The sequence below is a fragment of the Theobroma cacao genome, chromosome 10 (assembly GCF_000208745.1).
Source record: "Theobroma cacao cultivar B97-61/B2 chromosome 10, Criollo_cocoa_genome_V2, whole genome shotgun sequence".
NCBI lineage: Eukaryota > Viridiplantae > Streptophyta > Magnoliopsida > Malvales > Malvaceae > Theobroma > Theobroma cacao.
In genome coordinates, this window is record NC_030859.1 from 5,245,391 (window position 1) to 5,264,239 (window position 18,849).

At 32.7% G+C, this 18,849-nt stretch overlaps 2 protein-coding genes across 2 annotated transcripts; both read left to right on the forward strand.

The window, feature by feature from the left end:
* LOC18586535 (eukaryotic translation initiation factor 6-2) lies at positions 7,960-11,641 on the forward strand. The gene is made up of 8 exons (XM_007009986.2): positions 7,960-8,080; positions 9,070-9,130; positions 9,317-9,413; positions 9,487-9,572; positions 9,667-9,711; positions 10,226-10,356; positions 10,911-11,021; positions 11,109-11,641. Exons 2-8 carry the CDS (start codon positions 9,121-9,123, stop codon positions 11,364-11,366), a joined length of 738 nt encoding a protein of 245 aa, XP_007010048.2. The 5' UTR covers positions 7,960-8,080; positions 9,070-9,120; the 3' UTR covers positions 11,367-11,641.
* On the forward strand, positions 13,999-17,754 carry LOC18586536 (NAC domain-containing protein 78). The gene is made up of 6 exons (XM_007009988.2): positions 13,999-14,354; positions 14,921-15,198; positions 15,287-15,481; positions 16,026-16,637; positions 16,729-16,843; positions 16,946-17,754. Exons 1-6 carry the CDS (start codon positions 14,192-14,194, stop codon positions 17,353-17,355), a joined length of 1,773 nt encoding a protein of 590 aa, XP_007010050.2. The 5' UTR covers positions 13,999-14,191; the 3' UTR covers positions 17,356-17,754.

An 18,849-nucleotide genomic window follows, 5' to 3' on the forward strand; every position in this document is an offset into this window, starting at 1 on the left:
ATTATTATTTTTTTTAAAGAATTGATCATGATAAGAGTTAAGTTGTTGTGCTCTTTATGGAATGAATCATGCATATGTGATGCAAAAGAAAAATATTGGCCATCCAACAATAATTGCCATGAGGAATCTTGATTTATAAAAGTTAAGCATCCGATTGCATCACTACTTAGATCATTTACATCATTGGCTTCAAAAGAAATGGTCAACTCGATCATACTGATCTCGTACTAGCTTGAGGTGGCTTATGAGGCGCTCATTAAGCTCATCTTTCTGGAGAATCTTTCTCCTAAGCTCTTCGATCTTGTTTGCCATCTCCCTTGCTTTGTAGGCTACCTCCCTCATTTGCATCAATATCCATTCCATCTCAGACTATTTCTTTCGGAGGTGTCGCTCGTACGAGTTTCCCACTTCTCACATTCGGAAGTATTCTTGCCTGTTGGCTTCAAATTGCTCTCTATAGCCTTCCATGCCTGCTTCCATTAAGTTACAATCACTCCTAAGTTCTTGTCTGACCCGTTCTTGCAGTTGTATCTTGTTTTACAAAGTATTAGTAGTGGTTTGCATTCCTTGAATTCTGGCGACCAAAGTTGAACATGTCGTATTTAAACTTTCAAACTTATTTTTCCATTCGTCTCGTTCATCAAAAGCCTTTTGAACTTTCCTCGAGGCTTCTTTCTTTACTTCTTCAAGTTCTGCTTCATGTCTACGCTTCATATTCATCATTTCTGTCTCCAGTTTCCTTCTAGCTAGTTCATTCTCTAAGAGAATATCTTGAGGTTTTGAACCAACAGAAAATTTGGATGCACATTCTGAAGGACGTACAACATCTTTTATTCGTTGGTCATGCCAAGCTGAATACCAGTGGTGACCTCATCAGTGAACCGTCCTTGATCCACCCGACTTGTTTTCTTCCATGCTTGAGCAATATCTTGGATCTTCTTAAGGGTTCCTGGCTCTCCGTATGTGAACTCTAGTTGGTTAAGCTTGTGTGTCATAGGTACAAACTGTTTTGACCTGAATTGCTTCTGCACCATTGTCGGGGCATAACTAATTGCTCCCCACGGTCCCATTAGTGGCACCCACAGTTCATCCCCACATTTGTACAACACTTGCACCCTAGGCATCCAAGGAGCCCTTCAAGTCGCCTCCGAAGTCTGGCGATCCATTCTTCTTTTCTCTTACAAATTGGCCATTCGCTTTCGTAGAATTCGCAAATAAGACAACTTGATGAGAGGAACGACTTTTGAAATTTATCAACCTTGCACTCAAAATGGCTCTTTATCCATATGGTGAGAAGTTAGGCATATCCGATGAAACGCCCTTCACCCTTTCGACAACAATGATTTAATGACCTTAACGTCTAGGCTATGATGGCTGGCGCTGGGTTGATGTCCTTTGTTACTTGGTCAAAAAAATCGATGATTGAGACTTCAATGTGTCCTAGGATTTTTGGAAAAATTACCAACCCGTATATTGCTAGGGCAAAGGCAAGAAGACCTTGTTCACCTTCCTTGTGTTTCTTAATGTAATTATTTAAGAAACTCCATGATAGGCATTCAGTGTCTCTCTTTTTCTTCAAGTTCTGATCGACTTCTTCAGTGGTGATATTTAACATCTTGGCCAATTTTCGTCGATGCCCGATCTTTTGAGCTCTCCAATATACCTTGTCGGGTTGATTTGATCTATGTGGAGCAATGATGAATATTTCTCTATTGTCGGTGTCATATCTACCTTATTAAACACGAAACACCGATAAGAGGGATCCCAAAATTGAGTTATTGCCCTAAGTAATTAATCGTCTACATGCACATAAAGGAGTCATGCGATGTGCCCATATTTGGTGCAGAAACTGTCTCGACTGTTACGCCTCCATTGCTCCCAAATACCTGTCATCTATGAAAGGTCGTTCTGTTTGAGATCAAGATGAACTTTCTCGGGGAGAGTCGAGATATTCCCTTTAGCCAAATAGTCCCCCTCGATTTGCTGAGCTTGTCTCATTTGTAGTTCGATCTCATAGTCATTCCTGTATTTATTGAGTGGGCTAGCCGACGACGATGCCATAAGCGTAATCAAGATTCCTTCAATCAATCAGTTGTTGTATAGCCAATATTTCCCTATATGCAATGATGCAGATGGATGCATGACAAATGAAAGAAAAAGAATACTCAAGTTAGTACGGTAGGTTACATTAACTTGCATAAAAAATAAATAAATAAAAAAATAATAAGCAGTGTCATGGGTATTTATCACATCGTTGGACGTAGCCTACTCTACGACTTTTATTATTTTTGGGGTGGAATTTAAAGCAAAGGATGTAAGAGGAGTTCCTTCATGTGTGCCTAATTCAAGGTCATACTCTTTAACGCGTGGGTGAAGCTCTAGCTAGTGAAAGGGTACTTATGGCACTCTATATGCTGGGTTTGGTTTTGAATTCGGCTAAAGGTTCCCAAATTGTTCCTCATTATCATCCACTCGGACTAGCAAGGCATCCCGGTCCTTACCCATTACAGGCTTCAAACGGACTAGGTTCAATTTGAGTGGGGGTGTTCACTAGCCCATGCGGAGGTTATCACCTCACGATAGCGTAGCTACTAAACTCCCTCCTAATAAGGACAAAGCCCAGGTAGAAGGCTTATGCATGAATGCAACGTGTATCGTGTGTGTGAAGGAACATACCGACCTTTGACGGACAATCTCACATCCCTCTTCCCTAAATCCCCTATAATTTAATAAAATAATTATTATAAAATAATTAATGCACAAAACAAATGCTCAAATTTGAAGGAAACAATAAATCATTTATGGCTTAAGATAACCTATGATTAATTATGGCTTGACTCTCTATTATCCCCAGGGGAGTCGCCAAGCTGTCGTAACGTGTGGGGTCCAGGAACCCAACCGCTAGATGTGGAGTAATTTGAGAGTCGCCACCAATCTTTTTCTTCCAGGTGTGATTGGCCACCCTATTTTGTCTTACTCAACGAAATCCTAAATTAATTTCAGGTCCGTCGAAAAAACGATAAACTGGTCTACATATCCTTTAGATTTGGGTTCGGGAGTACGGTTACGCACAGGGGAGGATTAGTGCCCCTGTGACACCCGTTCCACAAATGGTACCATTTAATCATATATTATCCTAACCCATTAATTTTATTCTTATGTTTCATTAATTGTTATTTATTTATTTCATCTTTTATTAGAATATTTTATTTCATTTTTTACGGGTTTAACATGCACATGATGCAATTGTGAAATGCGTGGCATAAAATCGGGATAATGCCAAACGAAAATCTTTTATTAAGTGTACTTTTCAAATCTGCCCATCGTACTGGTGGGATCCGGAAGTATTCTCTCACCTAGGGAAATACCTTAGCAACTCGCCTTCGCAAGTTTACTTGGTAGATCCCATCATCGGGATAGTCGTTTGTGAGTAAAAAAACAGTGTTTTCATGAATGCAAATCCTAATACGGGTAAAAGCCTTTTATTAAAGATATTTCTCCGGACCCTCCCATCGTACTGGTGGAGTTCGGAGGTATCTTTTCACCTAGGGAGTTTACCGATGAAACTCGCCTTCGCAAGCTTTCTCGAAAAGTCCCATCATCTATATGCCATGACATTTAACAATGCGACCATGATACGTGATGCACTCGTAGGTTCTATGTTCGTTTCCTATTTCTCACGAAATTCACTACTTCTTCTTTGTGTGTGTTTATTATAAACAAATAATTTACGTTTATTGATTGTTTTTGTATAACCATTTCTATGTCGATATATATTTAACTATATAGATACTTATTTATTATACGAAACTCCAAAATCAAATTTTTAGACCAAGTATTATTATTTTTTATTATCCGTAATTTGTTATTTTTTGAATATGTATTTTCCACTTTTGTATTATGATTAACAAATTTATTGTTATTGTTAATTTCCTATTTATTTTGTTTTGTATATTTTGATTAATTGGTGATTGAATATATAGTTTTTTATTTTATTTAAAATTAGGAACATTGGAATTCTAAATTAAGACCCTTCTATCGTACTAGTGGAGTCTTAATCGAAACCCCTAACCTAGGAAAGTTTACTCGGAATTGCGACTTCTCGCGCTCCGAATGGACATCCCATCATCGGAACTAAACTTAAACGATTACTTTATCTATATTAAATAACTAATTATTTAATCTTATTTTTTAATTATCTATTTGCTTTATTCATTTATCTATTTTTATTATTTTTTGTTTTCTATTTTTTTTATTTATCTAGATCTATTACTATAAACGTATTTCATTTAGTAATTTATTTTGTTTGTTTTACATATATATATTTCACTTACCGAAACTTACATATTTAATAAATATTCTCCTAGGTTTAAGTGCTTTTTATAACTAAACATTTTTTTATTATATGTTTTAATGTATTTTTTGCTTTGTTATTTCTATGTTCTTTTATTTGTATTAATTTCCTAAGTTTAAACTATCATCTAAAAAATTTAAAATGTTATACTAAAATAATTTAGAACAAATAAAATGGACCAACCTAAGTCATAACAGATCTACAAAAATAAAGCCTTTACCTGACTTGGGCTTAAGTAGTGACCCAAAAAGACCAGTCCAAGGAAGGAGCGCCCTAAGCCCGCTTTGTTGGCCCATTAGGTTCCCTTCCAAATGCACCGTTTTGGTGCACAAGTCTCCCTCAAACGACGCCATTTAGGCTCTAAGTCTTAGTATATAAACCTTTTTTTTCTCTCTTCTCTTATTTTCCTCTCTTATTTTCTCTCTCTAGCTGTTCAAATGCTCTCCCTTCTCTCTAAAATAGACCATTTCGTCGACTAGATCTCCACCATCGTCGGATCTGGTGCGTGGCACTACTTTCACCTTTTTTTTTTCTCTTCTTCTCTCTCTTAAGCTGGCGACCTCCCCTCTCTCTGGCTACCCACCGGTTTCTCCCTTTCCCGTTGCCTAAATTGGAATTTTCTCTCTCCCTCTCCCTCCTTTCGCCGGCCACCCAAAACAACTCTCCTTTCACCTGTCGACGACGGCGAAAAACCCCAAACTTAAACACCCCACCGATGGCACAATACCCCCTTTGAATCTCTCTAAAAAAGAGCTACCAATCCTCCAACCAAACCCCTTCCCTTTTCACTCATTGTATTTTTTTATTTTTTTATTTTGGTTGTGGATTGTGGTTTTAAATCTTTTGTTATTGTGACTAGGGTAGTTTGCTGGTAGAAAACTATGGTATTTTGGATTTGCAGGTCTCGGTTGTTTGAAGAAAAAATGAGATTTTTTGTTGATGGATCTAGTTTTTTTGTTTTTGCAAAATTGGTGTTATTTTTGGATCTAGCTTTTTCTCGTTTTTCAAAATCTGCCCCTTTCCACCTTTTAAAAACTGGATTGTCCAAAAATTTGGACAATCCAGAGGCAAAATCATGCTCTAGCAAACAGGAATGGTTGGTAGCCGGAGGTGACCACTCCTCACCAAATCCGACTGCTTTTCAAGGGCATTCATGCCTTGTAATGATGGACTGGGGAAGGGGCTGAACACACGCTTAATCCCTTCCTGTTCATCCATTTTTTTATTATTATTATTTTAATTTATTTCTTACTTTTATTATATTTCATTATTATTTATTTTTATTTTTTTGAAATAGGTGTCTACAAGCTCTATACCAAGTCAAAAGTGAATATTATATTAGTAACAAACAGAGTAATAAATACTATATATTCATTTGATTTTAATTTTAAATTTAAATCAAAATATTGCTATTGAAAAAAAAAATCAAAACATCACTATACAAAATATTATATACTATATGACAGGCTGAACTCAGCCCGTACCTAGTTTGGATTGGGCCAAAAACACTTCTATGCCCCAAGTTTAAGTTTAAATAGTGCATTAGAATTTTTGTTAGTCAAAATATCTATCATGTCTCTATACTCTTTAATTTTGTTCAATTTAGTTATTATACGTAAAATCGAAACAATTTAATCTTTTTATTTTAAAAATTACGTCAATTTAGTCCCTCCTCCTAACGACAACCAATTTTATTGTTAAAGAATGACGTCATCGATGATGTCATTGCTAACGTATCATATTTTGATGATATGACATTGAGATGATGACGTGGCATGTCACGTGACACTATACAAATGACTTAATAGTGCTGACGTGGTACTGACATGTCAGCATGTCAATGCCAAGTGGCAGATCAAAAAATTTTTTACCACATCATAGGAACTAAATTGAATAAAAATATATAATACAGAGATTAAATTGAACAAAATTGAGATGTTAAGGGACTAAATTGATAAAAAATTTTAAAAATAAATTATTAAGTAGATTATTGATATGCTTATTAAGAAGTCAAATATTTAAGTGTAAAACATTTATGGTGTTAAAAAATATATATAAATATTTTTACTTGATTATTTGATTTTAGAATATGTAAATTAATTTATCTTTTTAATAAAAATTAACTTTGAATTCTTCTTCTATAAAAAAAAATTTTGAAAAAATTTCATACTTAAAGTCAAATTTAGATAAATAACTTGTGTTATATTAAAATAAAATAATATAAAATGACTAAATATGTTGATTTAGTTACAACTTTTACAATTTACACATATACATTCTTTTAAAATTATTCAACTCTTACCCAACTTACCTTTTATTTAAATTTACTCAAATTAACAAAATATGTTATTTTTGTTACAATTTTCACAATTTACAAATACACATTCTTTTGAAATTATTCAATTCTTACCCAATTTACCTTTTATTTAAATTTACTCAAAATTTCTTATAAAATGATTTTATTTATATTCAACTATCACAATCAAATTATGCTAAATTTAAATTTAAATTATTAATTTAGATCTATAAAAAATTTATTAATAAAATAAAATAGTATAAATATTTACAGTTATATTTAACTTTATCAACCATAAATACAGTTTTTAATTTAAGAATTTTCAACTTGAAAATTATACCTTGAAATATTAAATAAATCAAAAACATAAAAAATAAATAAAAAATTCAAAGGGTGGAGCTTAAATTCTATGGTTGTAATAAGAGGTTTGTCATATCTATATTAAGCAAGTCAGAATGAGGAATTATTTTTATAATCATTGTTAACTTTATATCTCTGTTCTTCATTTTTTTCAAAAAAAAAAAATGAAATCAACATATTTTGCTAATTTGACTTTAGTTCAAGTTAAAAACTAAGTTAAATAAATTTTAAATTTTTATACTATTATAAATAAAAAAAGATTTATTTAGTCATTTTATATTATTTTATTTTAACATAATACAAGTTATTCATTTAAATTTAACTTCAGGTATAAAATTTTAAATTTTTTTTATAGAAAGAGAATTTAATCTTAATTTTTATAAAAAAGATTTATATAAGCCAAATATTTAAGTGTAAAAGATTATGGTATTAAAAAAATATAAGTATTTTCTTACTTGATTATTTTATTCTAAAATATGTAAATTAATTTAATTTTTTATAAAAATATAAATTTTATTTTTTTTAATTTAGTCCATCAATATTTCAAATTTGTTCAATTTAATCTTTATATTATATATTTTTATTAAATTTAATCCCTATAATGTTGTAGATTTTTTTTAAATTTTTTTTAATTTGTCACGTAACAATGATATGTCAACATGTCAATACCATGTTAGCATTGTCATGTTATCAGATAGTATCATACGCCATATCATAAAAAGTGATACGTTGATGATGATGTCATAACTGATGTCATTTTTTAACAGTAAAATTTAATATCGTTAGAAAGGAAGAATTAAATTGATATAATTTTAAAATTAAGAGAGTAAATTACTTTAATTTTAAATATAAAAATTAAATTAAATAAAATAAAATTAAAAAGTATAAGAACTAGACAGTCCTTACCACTAATATTCCTTTCATGAAGAATGACGTCGTTTTTTAACGGGGGGTGTTGATCTCTTTTTAAGCTATATGCAAGTACAAACGATCCAGCGCCTCACTTTCCCTTTTACCCCTCAACGCCGGTCTTCCAATCCTCAAGAAAGCACCAAATTTATGCATATTTTGTAAATGTTTATTTATTATTATAATTTTATTTTTTTTTTCATATTATTTCTTTGCTTCAATTTATTTCTGGGTATTTAACATTCTACTTCCTCATTTTCAATGTTATTACTTTTTTTTTTCCTTTCTTGAGATTTTTGCTTGAATTTGCTATCTGGGTTTTTTTTTTCTTCAATAAGAAATGTTAGATTTTGAGACTTAAATTTCCATGATTTTTTCTTATTTTTAGTTTTAACTGTGGGAAAAAAACTTTAATTAGTTAACATTGGTTAGTTTAGGCTGTATAAAGATATCTGTTTTTTTTTAATGAATAAGATGCATATTTATAGATATTTCACTTAACAAAAGCTTAGTTCTTATTGTTTGTATTGGCATTTTATATTTTTAGCGGTCACTCTGGAATTGATTGTTATTGGTTTGGATAAGTAGCATGAAATATAATGCTTGTAAGGAGTTGAAGTAGTTGAAATAGTTGCACCTAAGCATTTGGCGCAAGGGTAGCTGCGTTTATTTTTTTAGCAGGATCCTAATCCTCTTAGATATATATGTATATGTGGTGGATTATATAGAGAGAGTGGATATGGTCTTGCAAAAGTTCAAAGTTTAGATTTTTGTTGAAAGATAATTTGGGTTGAACAGAAAAAAAATAGTCTAATCTCTTTTAGGCCATAGGGGAAAGTATAGAACATTGCGCCATTTCATTGGAGAAGTTGTTTTAGAGGCTCATATGCTATCAGTTTTAAATGTTTTCTTATAGCTCCTTCTTTTGGAAAAAATTGACGAAAAGGTTGTTGCTTGAACTATTTCATGTACATTACTATAGAAACTTGACCACAAGATTTAGGAAAGAGTTTCTTCTTGGAAAATGTTCTTATGTATGAGAATAGAATGAGAATATATGTATAATTCCAGAATTTTGTGGTTCTCTGATTTTCTGGTTGATTTTTTCTTCATAGGTTAAACCCAGTTTAATTTATCTTTTCTACTGCAGGGCTTCTTCCTTTCTGTTTCTATCATTGATCTGTTGTTTTCCTGCTTTATAATGGCGACTAGTAAGTTTCATTGTAGTCTTCAGTATGTATATGAATTTGAATCTTCTTTTGATGCTACTAAGGTAGTCATAACATTATTATGGCTTGTACCTCTCTACATTGGTATTGTTAGACTTTTAAAATTTACCACTCATATTATTTTGGAGCAAATATATAACCATGAGTCTCATGCTGTCATTTATGAAGGGCTAAAGTTTGAAAATTCATGTGAAGTTGGTGTCTTTTCCAAGCTGACCAATGCTTACTGCTTGGTTGCAATTGGAGGGTCAGAAAGCTTCTGTAGGTTAGCATGTCTTCTACTATTCTTGTTTTCCCTGTTTTCATGAATGTATTAAGTTTATATTGGCATCTTGCAGTGCCTTTGAGTCAGAGTTAGCAGATGTTATTCCAGTCATTAAGACCTCTATTGCTGGCACTAGAATAATTGGAAGGCTATGTGCTGGTGAGGATTTTTTTAAGCATTTCTTAATCTTATTTGAAAAGTTTTGGTAGATGCCTCTGGCTTTGCTTAACGTGAGTTTGCTTTGTGTTGGCAGGAAATAAGAATGGCCTTCTTGTCCCCCACACCACCACAGATCAAGGTAATTTTTTGAGTTATCCTAAAGTAGGAAGAATGTTAAAGTTGCTTCTGTTGTTAGTAGTACTCAGTGGGATCTAAACATTGACAATACTACAATGTATGATTTGGTTTCTTGTACTGTTTGTTTTTACTTGAAGCTTACTTGTTTTGTTTAATCCCTGCTATTTAGAAATGTTAATCCTTAGCTTGTTCATAGAACATACAAGTAAAAGGGTTTATCTTACATCATGTTTACCAAGAATATAACAATTAGTAAACCTGGGCTCAATTTGAATAAAATATATCCCTTGGTTTATATATATCCTGCCTCTAATGTGATTTAGATATATTGCCTCTAATGTGATTTTCCGAGTGCAAGTTGGTTCAGTTTTGTGTGCAAGCTGTAGGGGCTTTCAATCACATTCCTTTGTCTTTGTAGGCTAATATTGTTTGTTTGTTCTAGTTCACTAGTAATAGTTTAAACTCAGTCTCTGATGTTAATGATGGATTATTTATTTTATTCTTTCTTATTGAAGAACTTCAACACTTGCGAAATAGTCTACCAGATCAAGTTGTTGTTCGGCGAATAGAGGAGAAACTTTCTGCTCTTGGGAACTGTATTGCATGCAATGACCATGTTGCTCTGACACACACTGATCTAGACAGGGTAAAATTCTATATTTCACTGGAATAGTTGATTAAGATATATATTCCAATATCTAAGTGCAGTGAAAAGGGCTAACCTGCCTTTCTATTTTTATTTGAATGAAAGTAAGGATAGGTTTGAATTTATATCTTTGATGTTCACTCAAAAGTTGGAAGTTCCCTAAAGACTATAGATATTGATATTGACTGAACTATGGCTCAGTACTTATAGACCTCTACCTGGCCTAGAAACCATGGTTTGAAATGATAGCCAAAGTTTTGAATTAGCCTTCTAAAATCCCCAAGGGTTGTATGTCTATTCCTCAATGCCTCAACATTGAAAAGGGATTTTTTTTTGTGTCATAAGTAGTGTATTAGGGAAGAAAACATCAGAACATGGTTTCTTGCCTTAGGTACTCGTGAAAAATTTCCTTCATGATTCTACCAGGGCATCCTTCTGGGCTTTTCCATGTCATGGGTGGTTGACTCAGGCATGAATGTGTAATCTTCTTCTATATTTCAAGATATTACAATAAAGGATACTTATTATGTTGTTCTGTCTGCAACTTTGATCAGGAAACTGAGGAGATAATTGCTGATGTCCTGGGTGTAGAAGTTTTCAGGCAGACAATCGCTGGTAATATTCTTGTAGGGAGCTACTGTGCCTTCTCTAACAGAGGCGGCTTGGTAAGATGGAATCTCTTCTTCTAGCACTGATGATTGCCTCTTATTTTCTCCCTTACTTTTTCTGATTTTTCCTCTTGAATGGTCCAGGTCCATCCTCATACATCCATTGAAGACTTGAATGAGCTTTCGACACTTCTTCAGGTTCCATTGGTGGCTGGCACTATCAACCGAGGGAGTGAAGTAATAGCTGCTGGAATGACTGTAAATGACTGGACGGCCTTCTGTGGGTCAGACACCACAGCAACAGAACTTTCTGTCATTGAGAATGTCTTCAAGCTGAGGGAAGCGCAACCTAGTGCTATTGTAGATGAGATGAGGAAATCATTGATCGACAGTTACGTGTAATCTCCCTTTGTCTAGTTCTGCTCATCCTTTGTCTAAATTCAAGTCGAGAAAATGTTCGGGTGTTGTTTTTATGTCATGTTAAACTCCAAAATGGAAAGTGTAAATTTTGAAACAGTGTGAAGGGTTGATGTCTGATGAAGTAGAAGAACACCTGAAAATTATTTGTTTTCATCTCATGTAAACGTTTAATGCATCTTTCTCTTGTGGTGTGTAGAAATGCATCATTAAGACTTTTAACTATTACTATTATAAAATTCTATCTAGTTGAGTTATCAGGAGACTCTTGGTAGCAGGGGAGTGCAAACCTTGTTCTTCTGTTCCCTTTCCATGCAAGTTCTATTTTGGTCAAGTCTCTGAATTGTTTCATATGGTCTTTTTACATGTCAACCTGACATAAAAGTCAAATTTCGTCAGTTTTGACCTTTTTGTCTTAAGAAAATATATTTCTATTTTGAAGGCTATCCTTCACTTTTAACAAGCATAATTGGTTGTTGTAGATATTTTATTGATAATGTGATATTAATTTTTAAAATTTTTAAAAAATTAAAGATAAATAATAAAAAATAAAAATATGTGGAATGTTGCTGTACGTTAACTGAATGACCCTTTTCCATTATTTATATCCCTTTATTTGTTTGACTGTTTACTTTGGACTATTCCAAGATTGACTCAAATACATAACATTTTCTTGTTAAGATTTCACAATTAATTAATTTTATATAATTTTGAACCGAAAAGTATTTTAATAAGACAAAAAAAAAAAAAGAGAAAAGAGTAAGAAGGCATTATCCTGTGTTCTCCGGTAAAGGGGAGGAATGTCAAAGACAGACAGGAGTCTAAATCAAGGAACATTGTAGGAAACAGATATTCCGTTTATTGCAAGGAGAAAAAAAAACATGATAAGGTTTCAATCTGATTGTTCGTTTCCTAAGAAATCAATTTAAGGAATATTAATGTACTTCACATAAAATAAAATAATCACATTGGAACTCACACTTACATGTTCTTTCCATAAAACAGAACAAACATATTCCTCCAAACATGACAAGTAAATTACAACATAGTTTATTTTAATATTTATGCCTATAAATTTTAAATTATTTTTAAAAAATTAAAATAAATATTTATTATTTTATTACATTAAATCAAGGTTTTATATTTTATTTTGGTCTAAATAAATTTTTTTATGATCAATAGTTGATTAATTGTCATTAAATTAATCAAAATGACATTTGTTATTTTATGTTAAATATGAATAATAATGTAACATGATGATATGATGACGTGACATTTTTTGTTTTCTTATATTTATATCATGTGCTTATAAAATGATAAGTTACATTTTGATTTAATTAATATTGATTCTTAAAACTTGTTTGATCAAAAATTAAAAGACAAATACCTAATTGAATGTAATAGAGGAGTAAAAACTTATTTAAATTTTCTTAATAACTCAAGAATTTTTTGAAATAATAATTCCTTCAATGTATTAAAAATCATCACATTAACGATCAATTATGTATTTAATATAAAAATAATACTATAAATAATATTTTAATTAATTAAAAAAATTTAAAACTAAAAATATTTTTTAATTTATCTATTTTTTAAAAGTAGAAATCAAGCCAAATAGGAATTTTGAGAAGTTCTTTAAAAAAAATAACTTTATTTTAAAGAACAAAATTAAAAAAAAAGAGCTACCAAAAAACCTCCAGAGTGGAACTCTCTCTTATTTTTTTTTAAAAAACATACCTCTTTTTTAGGAGAATTTTTCTTTTCATTTAAAAAATATCCTTATCTATTAAAAATAATTTTAACATTATTCGTTTCTATTTGTATATGATTTGTTATTAATTATAAATTTTATATTATATAAATATATTTTAAATAAAATATAAAATTAACTTTTTTTCATTGTGAACAAAAAAATTTATAATTATTAGGAAGTTATTTATTAAATACCTTTTATGGTTATTTTAATCAAAATTAAAATTTATATAAATTATTTTGTCAAACAACTTATTTATAAAAAAATTTATAAAAATTAATTTATGAAACATATTTAAATTAATTTTAAAATTATTATTTTTTATAAAAATTTCATAATAACTTTTAAACTAAAAAAATTTAAGTCAAAGGTTCTAAGTGATAACTACACTCCTAATATGACAATATTGTTTAGTTTTGCCTTGCATTAATTATTATTAATATATAATTTGGAAAGATATGGTATGATTAGCATTAAATCCAAAGTAGTAAGTATTTCCTTTTGGTCACATGCTTAATCTAGTTTTACTGCTCGTGGAAATAACAAGTAAATCAATCTCCATTAATGATAACACAAGATCTACTTGGAAAGATTCGGATTTCATAAAATCCGGTGCAACTGTCCAATGCCGCATCCCCCATCTCCCAAACCTTTGACGGACGCAATTACGTCAATACCTATTAATCTACGCAACTACCGTATACACTAGCAAAAGTCTAGAATCTTCTAACGTTTCACGCGCGACTAACTGTCGCACGCTCCAATCATGTGATACCAACCCAAAGCCGACATCCACGTGTCACTCCATCAAACTCGGTGACACCAATTGCCCCTTCGTTGCATGTGACTTTATCAGTGCCCCCAACTCTTTTTCCTTGAAAAATCAGAACCCATCCAACTTCAGACCCTACCAAGTTTTCTCTTGCAATGGCTTTTCTTAGCTTTCTTCCTTCCGACATCGACTAACCCTTTTGTTTTTGTTACTGCAAGAGAAATATCCCCAATTGTTTAAAACCCTTCGTTGTTTTTAGTTCATTTTGTTTTGGTTAGTGACTCGATGAGTCGTAACTCAGCAACCTCGCTAGCTCCCGGGTTCCGGTTCCACCCAACCGATGAAGAACTCGTTCGTTACTATCTAAAACGCAAAGTCTTAAACAAGCCTTCCTTCGATGCGATCTCTGTTGTTGATATTTACAGATCCGAGCCTTGGGATCTCCCTGGTAATTTTAGTTCGAATTTTCTTTTTCGTTTGGCTCGGTCATTTTATTGTTTAATTCTTCAATTTTGGGCTTTTTTTTTTTGGTCCTAAATTTCAAAGTTAGAAATTGGGTTTACTTTTTCGGTTAAATATATGTTAAATTCATGAGTTTTGGGTTAAATTTCAATTTTTTGCTATAAAATTTGATTATTGAAGATACCCAGTTTGAGTTTAACCTTTTTGTTAGGGTTTTTTTTTTCTTTCAAACATTTTAAATTGGTATGTTCTTACTTGGTCAAATATATAGTTAAATTCGTGAATTTGGGGTTAAAATTTCAATTTCCGCTTTAAAATCTACTTTTTAAGATAATCACTTTGAGTTTAAGCCTATCTGAAGGCAAGTTTTTTTGAATAAAATGGAAAAAGAACATTCTTGGAACTGGTTATTCTTGATTTTAATTTTCAGTTTTGTCTGCTTAAAGTTTAATTTTTGAACATAGCCACTTTGAGTTTACGATTGTCTTTTATTTGCAACTAGATTTTAGGGCTTTTATTTTTAGTTGTAAATCAAAATTTTGTTCTTAATAGATAAGTCAAAGCTGAAGAGCAGGGACCTAGAGTGGTACTTCTTCAGTGCACTGGACAAGAAATATGGGAATGGGTCGAGGACCAATAGGGCAACTGAGAGAGGCTACTGGAAGACAACTGGCAAGGACCGTCCAATTCGCTATAGCGAAAGGGTTGTTGGCATGAAGAAAACCCTAGTTTATCATAAGGGCCGTGCCCCACGTGGTGAAAGGACTAACTGGGTAATGCATGAGTACCGCCTTACTGATGAGGAATTGGAGAAATCTGGAATTCAACAGGTAAGACAGTGGTCTTTTTTGTAACGTTTTGGTGTGTTGTTGTTTGATATTTGTTTGGGAATTAACATTGGGTTGTTGGGTGTGGAAGGGTGCTTTTGTGTTGTGTAGAGTATTTCAGAAGAGCGGGTCTGGACCAAAGAACGGGGAGCAGTATGGGGCACCCTTTATTGAAGAGGAGTGGGAGGATGATGAGGCAATTTTCGTGCCTGGTCAACATGCTGTGGCAATGGATGAAGAGGTTGCCAATTATGATGCTTTTGTTGAAGTGAATGATTTTGATAAGGTGTGTGATGTTTTGGGCACTTCTCGGTAAATGCTTTTGTTACTTTTAAATATTTCTGATCTTTTCTAGGATGAGAATTAATTTTCAAGAAAATTGCTTCTTAGTTTGTGCTGGAAAATGAAGTGCATATGTGGTGTTTTTGTTTGTAGAGTTGGGTCAAGGATGTCCTTACTTTTTTCTAGGCTTTCTTTGTGATCAATTTGGCAGTAAATGTCTCCTGGCACTTCTTTGAGACAAGTCTTTCATAATTTGGTGAATACAATGATAGTATGTAGCATTGCTAGATCAGACATTTTAGTTATCGATGAATTGGCTTCATTGCTTAGATGCTATCCTTCTCTTTATTACTAGGAGGCTTGTCTGTGTTCTCTTCGTAATTAGTTTGTCCTTTTTTTCAATCAAAAGAATCTATGTAATTAGTTTGTCCTTTCTTTCAATCAAAAGAATCTATTTTTTGTTTAGTTAGTAATTCTACCACGTCTTTTCAGCCATGATTTGTACTAATTTGATGATCGAAATTCTGAAAAATGTTGCTTCTTTCCAGAATCTTGACATTGGCAGTCCATCAGAAAATGCCATACCTCCACAGAATTTCTATCATGGGCAATCAAGTAACTATGTTGAGTATTCAAGGGAGTTTAGTGAAGACTATCAGAAGCCACCAGGCAATATGTCCGGGAATGCATTACTTCCTTCCAACTTCTATCATGGGGAATCTAGCAACCATGCTGAACATTCAATGGAGTTCACTGAGGATTATCAGAAGCCTACAGTCATGCATTCCACTGAAAGTGATTCAAAGCCACATCATGAGCATGTGTTCTCTGATTTACCTCAGCCAAATGGGATAGCCACAATTGTAAAACCAGTTAAGGATGAATATGTTGTCGAACCAATTGAAAACGTCAATCCTGCTGACAATAACTATTTTCTTGATGAGCCATACCTGGATGTTACTGATTATCTTCCAGCCAATGATGGATTTTTCTTGGAAGCTAATGATCTTTCAAACCCCATTGGCCCAGAATCTGATGTTTTTGACCCTGATGAGTATCTTACATTTGTTGATGCTGATGACCAGCCTCTGGCTTTTGATTCTGATCAAATGGTGGGAAGTGAGATCCCTGTTTCTGACCAAGAACCTCTTGCCCAAACGGTACATAATTCCTTCCTGTCTTGATTCTTTGTCTTAATACGTGTAGAAGCTTTTTGCTGCTTCTTATTAACGTATTATTACATGATAACAGCATTCAAATGGAGGAACTGAGCAAGTGTCCAATGCAAGTGAACATTTGGAAGAACTTGGCAACAGTGATGCATCTTCTTCAAAGCAAGAGTTGGAGCCCAAAAAATTTGAATCTGGTAAGATGATGGAAATGCTTAGCACTTTATGCCTTTTTTCCTTGTTATATTTCATCATTGTCTTCATTTGGGCTCACTTTTGGTGCATTCTTTATGGTGCAGGTACCAAGTATCCATTTCTTAAACAGGCCAGTCACATGTTGGGTAGCTTTCCTGCTCCTCCTGCATTTGCCTCTGAATTCCCTTCAAAAGATGCAGCTCTCAAGCTAAATTCTGCAGCACAGGCCTCCAGTTCTGTTCATGTTGTGGCTGGCATGATAAGAATAACAAACATGACTTCATCTGGCAATCAGTTGGACTGGTCACATAGCAAAAATGGGAATGTCAATATTGTTCTTTCTTTCAGCTTGCCACAAGGTGATGTTAACTCGTCCAATTTTCTGCCAATGGCAAGCTTACTCTCTGGCAAAGCAGGGTCTGTTCTGGCAAGAGGGTGGTTCTTCTTGATGTTGTTATGGGTTTTAATCATAACTGTGAGTTTGAAGTTTGGGACCTGTATCTATACCAGGTAACACATAAATTAGTGGAGTTGGCTATGATTCACCCAAACACATCAATTGGTTAAAAATGTTGGGTAGAATGTTAGTTATCCCTATAGGTTGACTAGGCTGCTTGGAGGTACATCATTTATTTTCTTGTTTTATGATGATTGCCAAAATGATAACCTATACCTTTATTAATTTCATTGTAATCCTTAAGAATTGCTTACATTATATAGTTGTAAGGTACTACATCATACGAAAAAAAAAAAAAAACTATGGGTTTGTAACTTGTAAGCCATCATACAGTGATTGCTTGCTAGCTTCTTTTCCTACATTCCTTTTATGACTTTTTTGCATATTTGTTTACAATGCATGTTGGTCATTTGTAGATGGTAGTATAATGTTATTAAAAGTTCTTTTGCATTGCTATATTATTGGGGGGCTTTCTGAAAGGAAAGTATTTGCATGACTATTATGGTTTCCATCTATCATTTTCTTCTTCATTAGCAAATGCTTGTCTTCAAAATTCTTGAACAATGGATGCACAATAATTTACATGTTTGGGTCTTCGCAACTGTATTTGTATAACATGATTTGTTGTCTGTCATTTGCTTCCAAGGGCAGATTCTTGTATCAACGGAGACTTTTTTTTGTTTCTTTTCTTTTGCACGAAATCAATGGAATCTTTTAGCTAATCTACGCATTTGTAATGAATGGATGTCAAAGAAATTTAACATTAAAACTTTGGGTTCAACTAAGAACTGGGAAATTCTATGCTTATACTAATGGCCAAAGAGGGAGGAACCCATTCTTTCCCTTCGTTTCATTTTGTATCTTCTGTTTTTTCATTTAAAAGAATTTAATAAAATATTGGTGAAGGTTTTTTTTTTCCCTTAAGTAAACACAATGTTGGAGTAAATCATATGGTTAATTAGGTTCAAAAGCTTTATCATACAAATTCCAGAAAAACTTAAGCTTCAAAAACTCAATCGAGGCAAGGGCACAATGCTTTTCAAGTTAAGGGCTGATTGATTTTAAAAATATGTTTTCAACAGTTAATCTTCATTTCTGCAATATAAGGAATTTGGAAAATTTCTCTCTTAAATTTCCTTATTAATATTACAAAATTGCTAAAGTTGGGTTTCCAACTTTTCCACTAATTTGTCCAAGGAAAGAAAAAACTTTTCCACTACATCTGCCATATCTTGTTTTTCAATTTTCCAAATTTAGTTATTTATCTTATTGTTCATGTTTATAGAGGAAAATGAAAAACATTTTTCTAAAATTTAAAAGGTCCTAAATGAGTGAAAATAAAATCCATTCAGGTGGAAAGTTTGTGGCACTAATTTGAGCTTTAGATCAGAGTAGTACAATTCCTCAGAAAGAGACAGTTAAATAGGTAGGTGTGGTTGCATGTGGACATGCAGTAATCGCCTGCCTTGAAAGATAAAATGCTTTTCCATTCCTGGAATAGCAGCTCAAGCAAGCATGTATTCAGCATTGGAGTATAAACCCCACATTTGA

Excerpts from the sequence above, each read along its gene's own strand:
- LOC18586535 (XM_007009986.2), top strand. Across the intron at positions 9,414-9,486 it reads GGGTCAGAAAGCTTCTGTAG|TGCCTTTGAGTCAGAGTTAG; the intron begins GTTAGCATGTCT and ends GGCATCTTGCAG. Across the intron at positions 10,357-10,910 it reads CACACACTGATCTAGACAGG|GAAACTGAGGAGATAATTGC; the intron begins GTAAAATTCTAT and ends AACTTTGATCAG.
- LOC18586536 (XM_007009988.2), top strand. The coding sequence starts at position 14,192 with ATGAGTCGTAACTCAGCAACCTCGCTAGCTCCCGGGTTCCGGTTCCAC. Across the intron at positions 15,199-15,286 it reads AGAAATCTGGAATTCAACAG|GGTGCTTTTGTGTTGTGTAG; the intron begins GTAAGACAGTGG and ends TGGGTGTGGAAG. Across the intron at positions 16,844-16,945 it reads GCCCAAAAAATTTGAATCTG|GTACCAAGTATCCATTTCTT; the intron begins GTAAGATGATGG and ends TTTATGGTGCAG.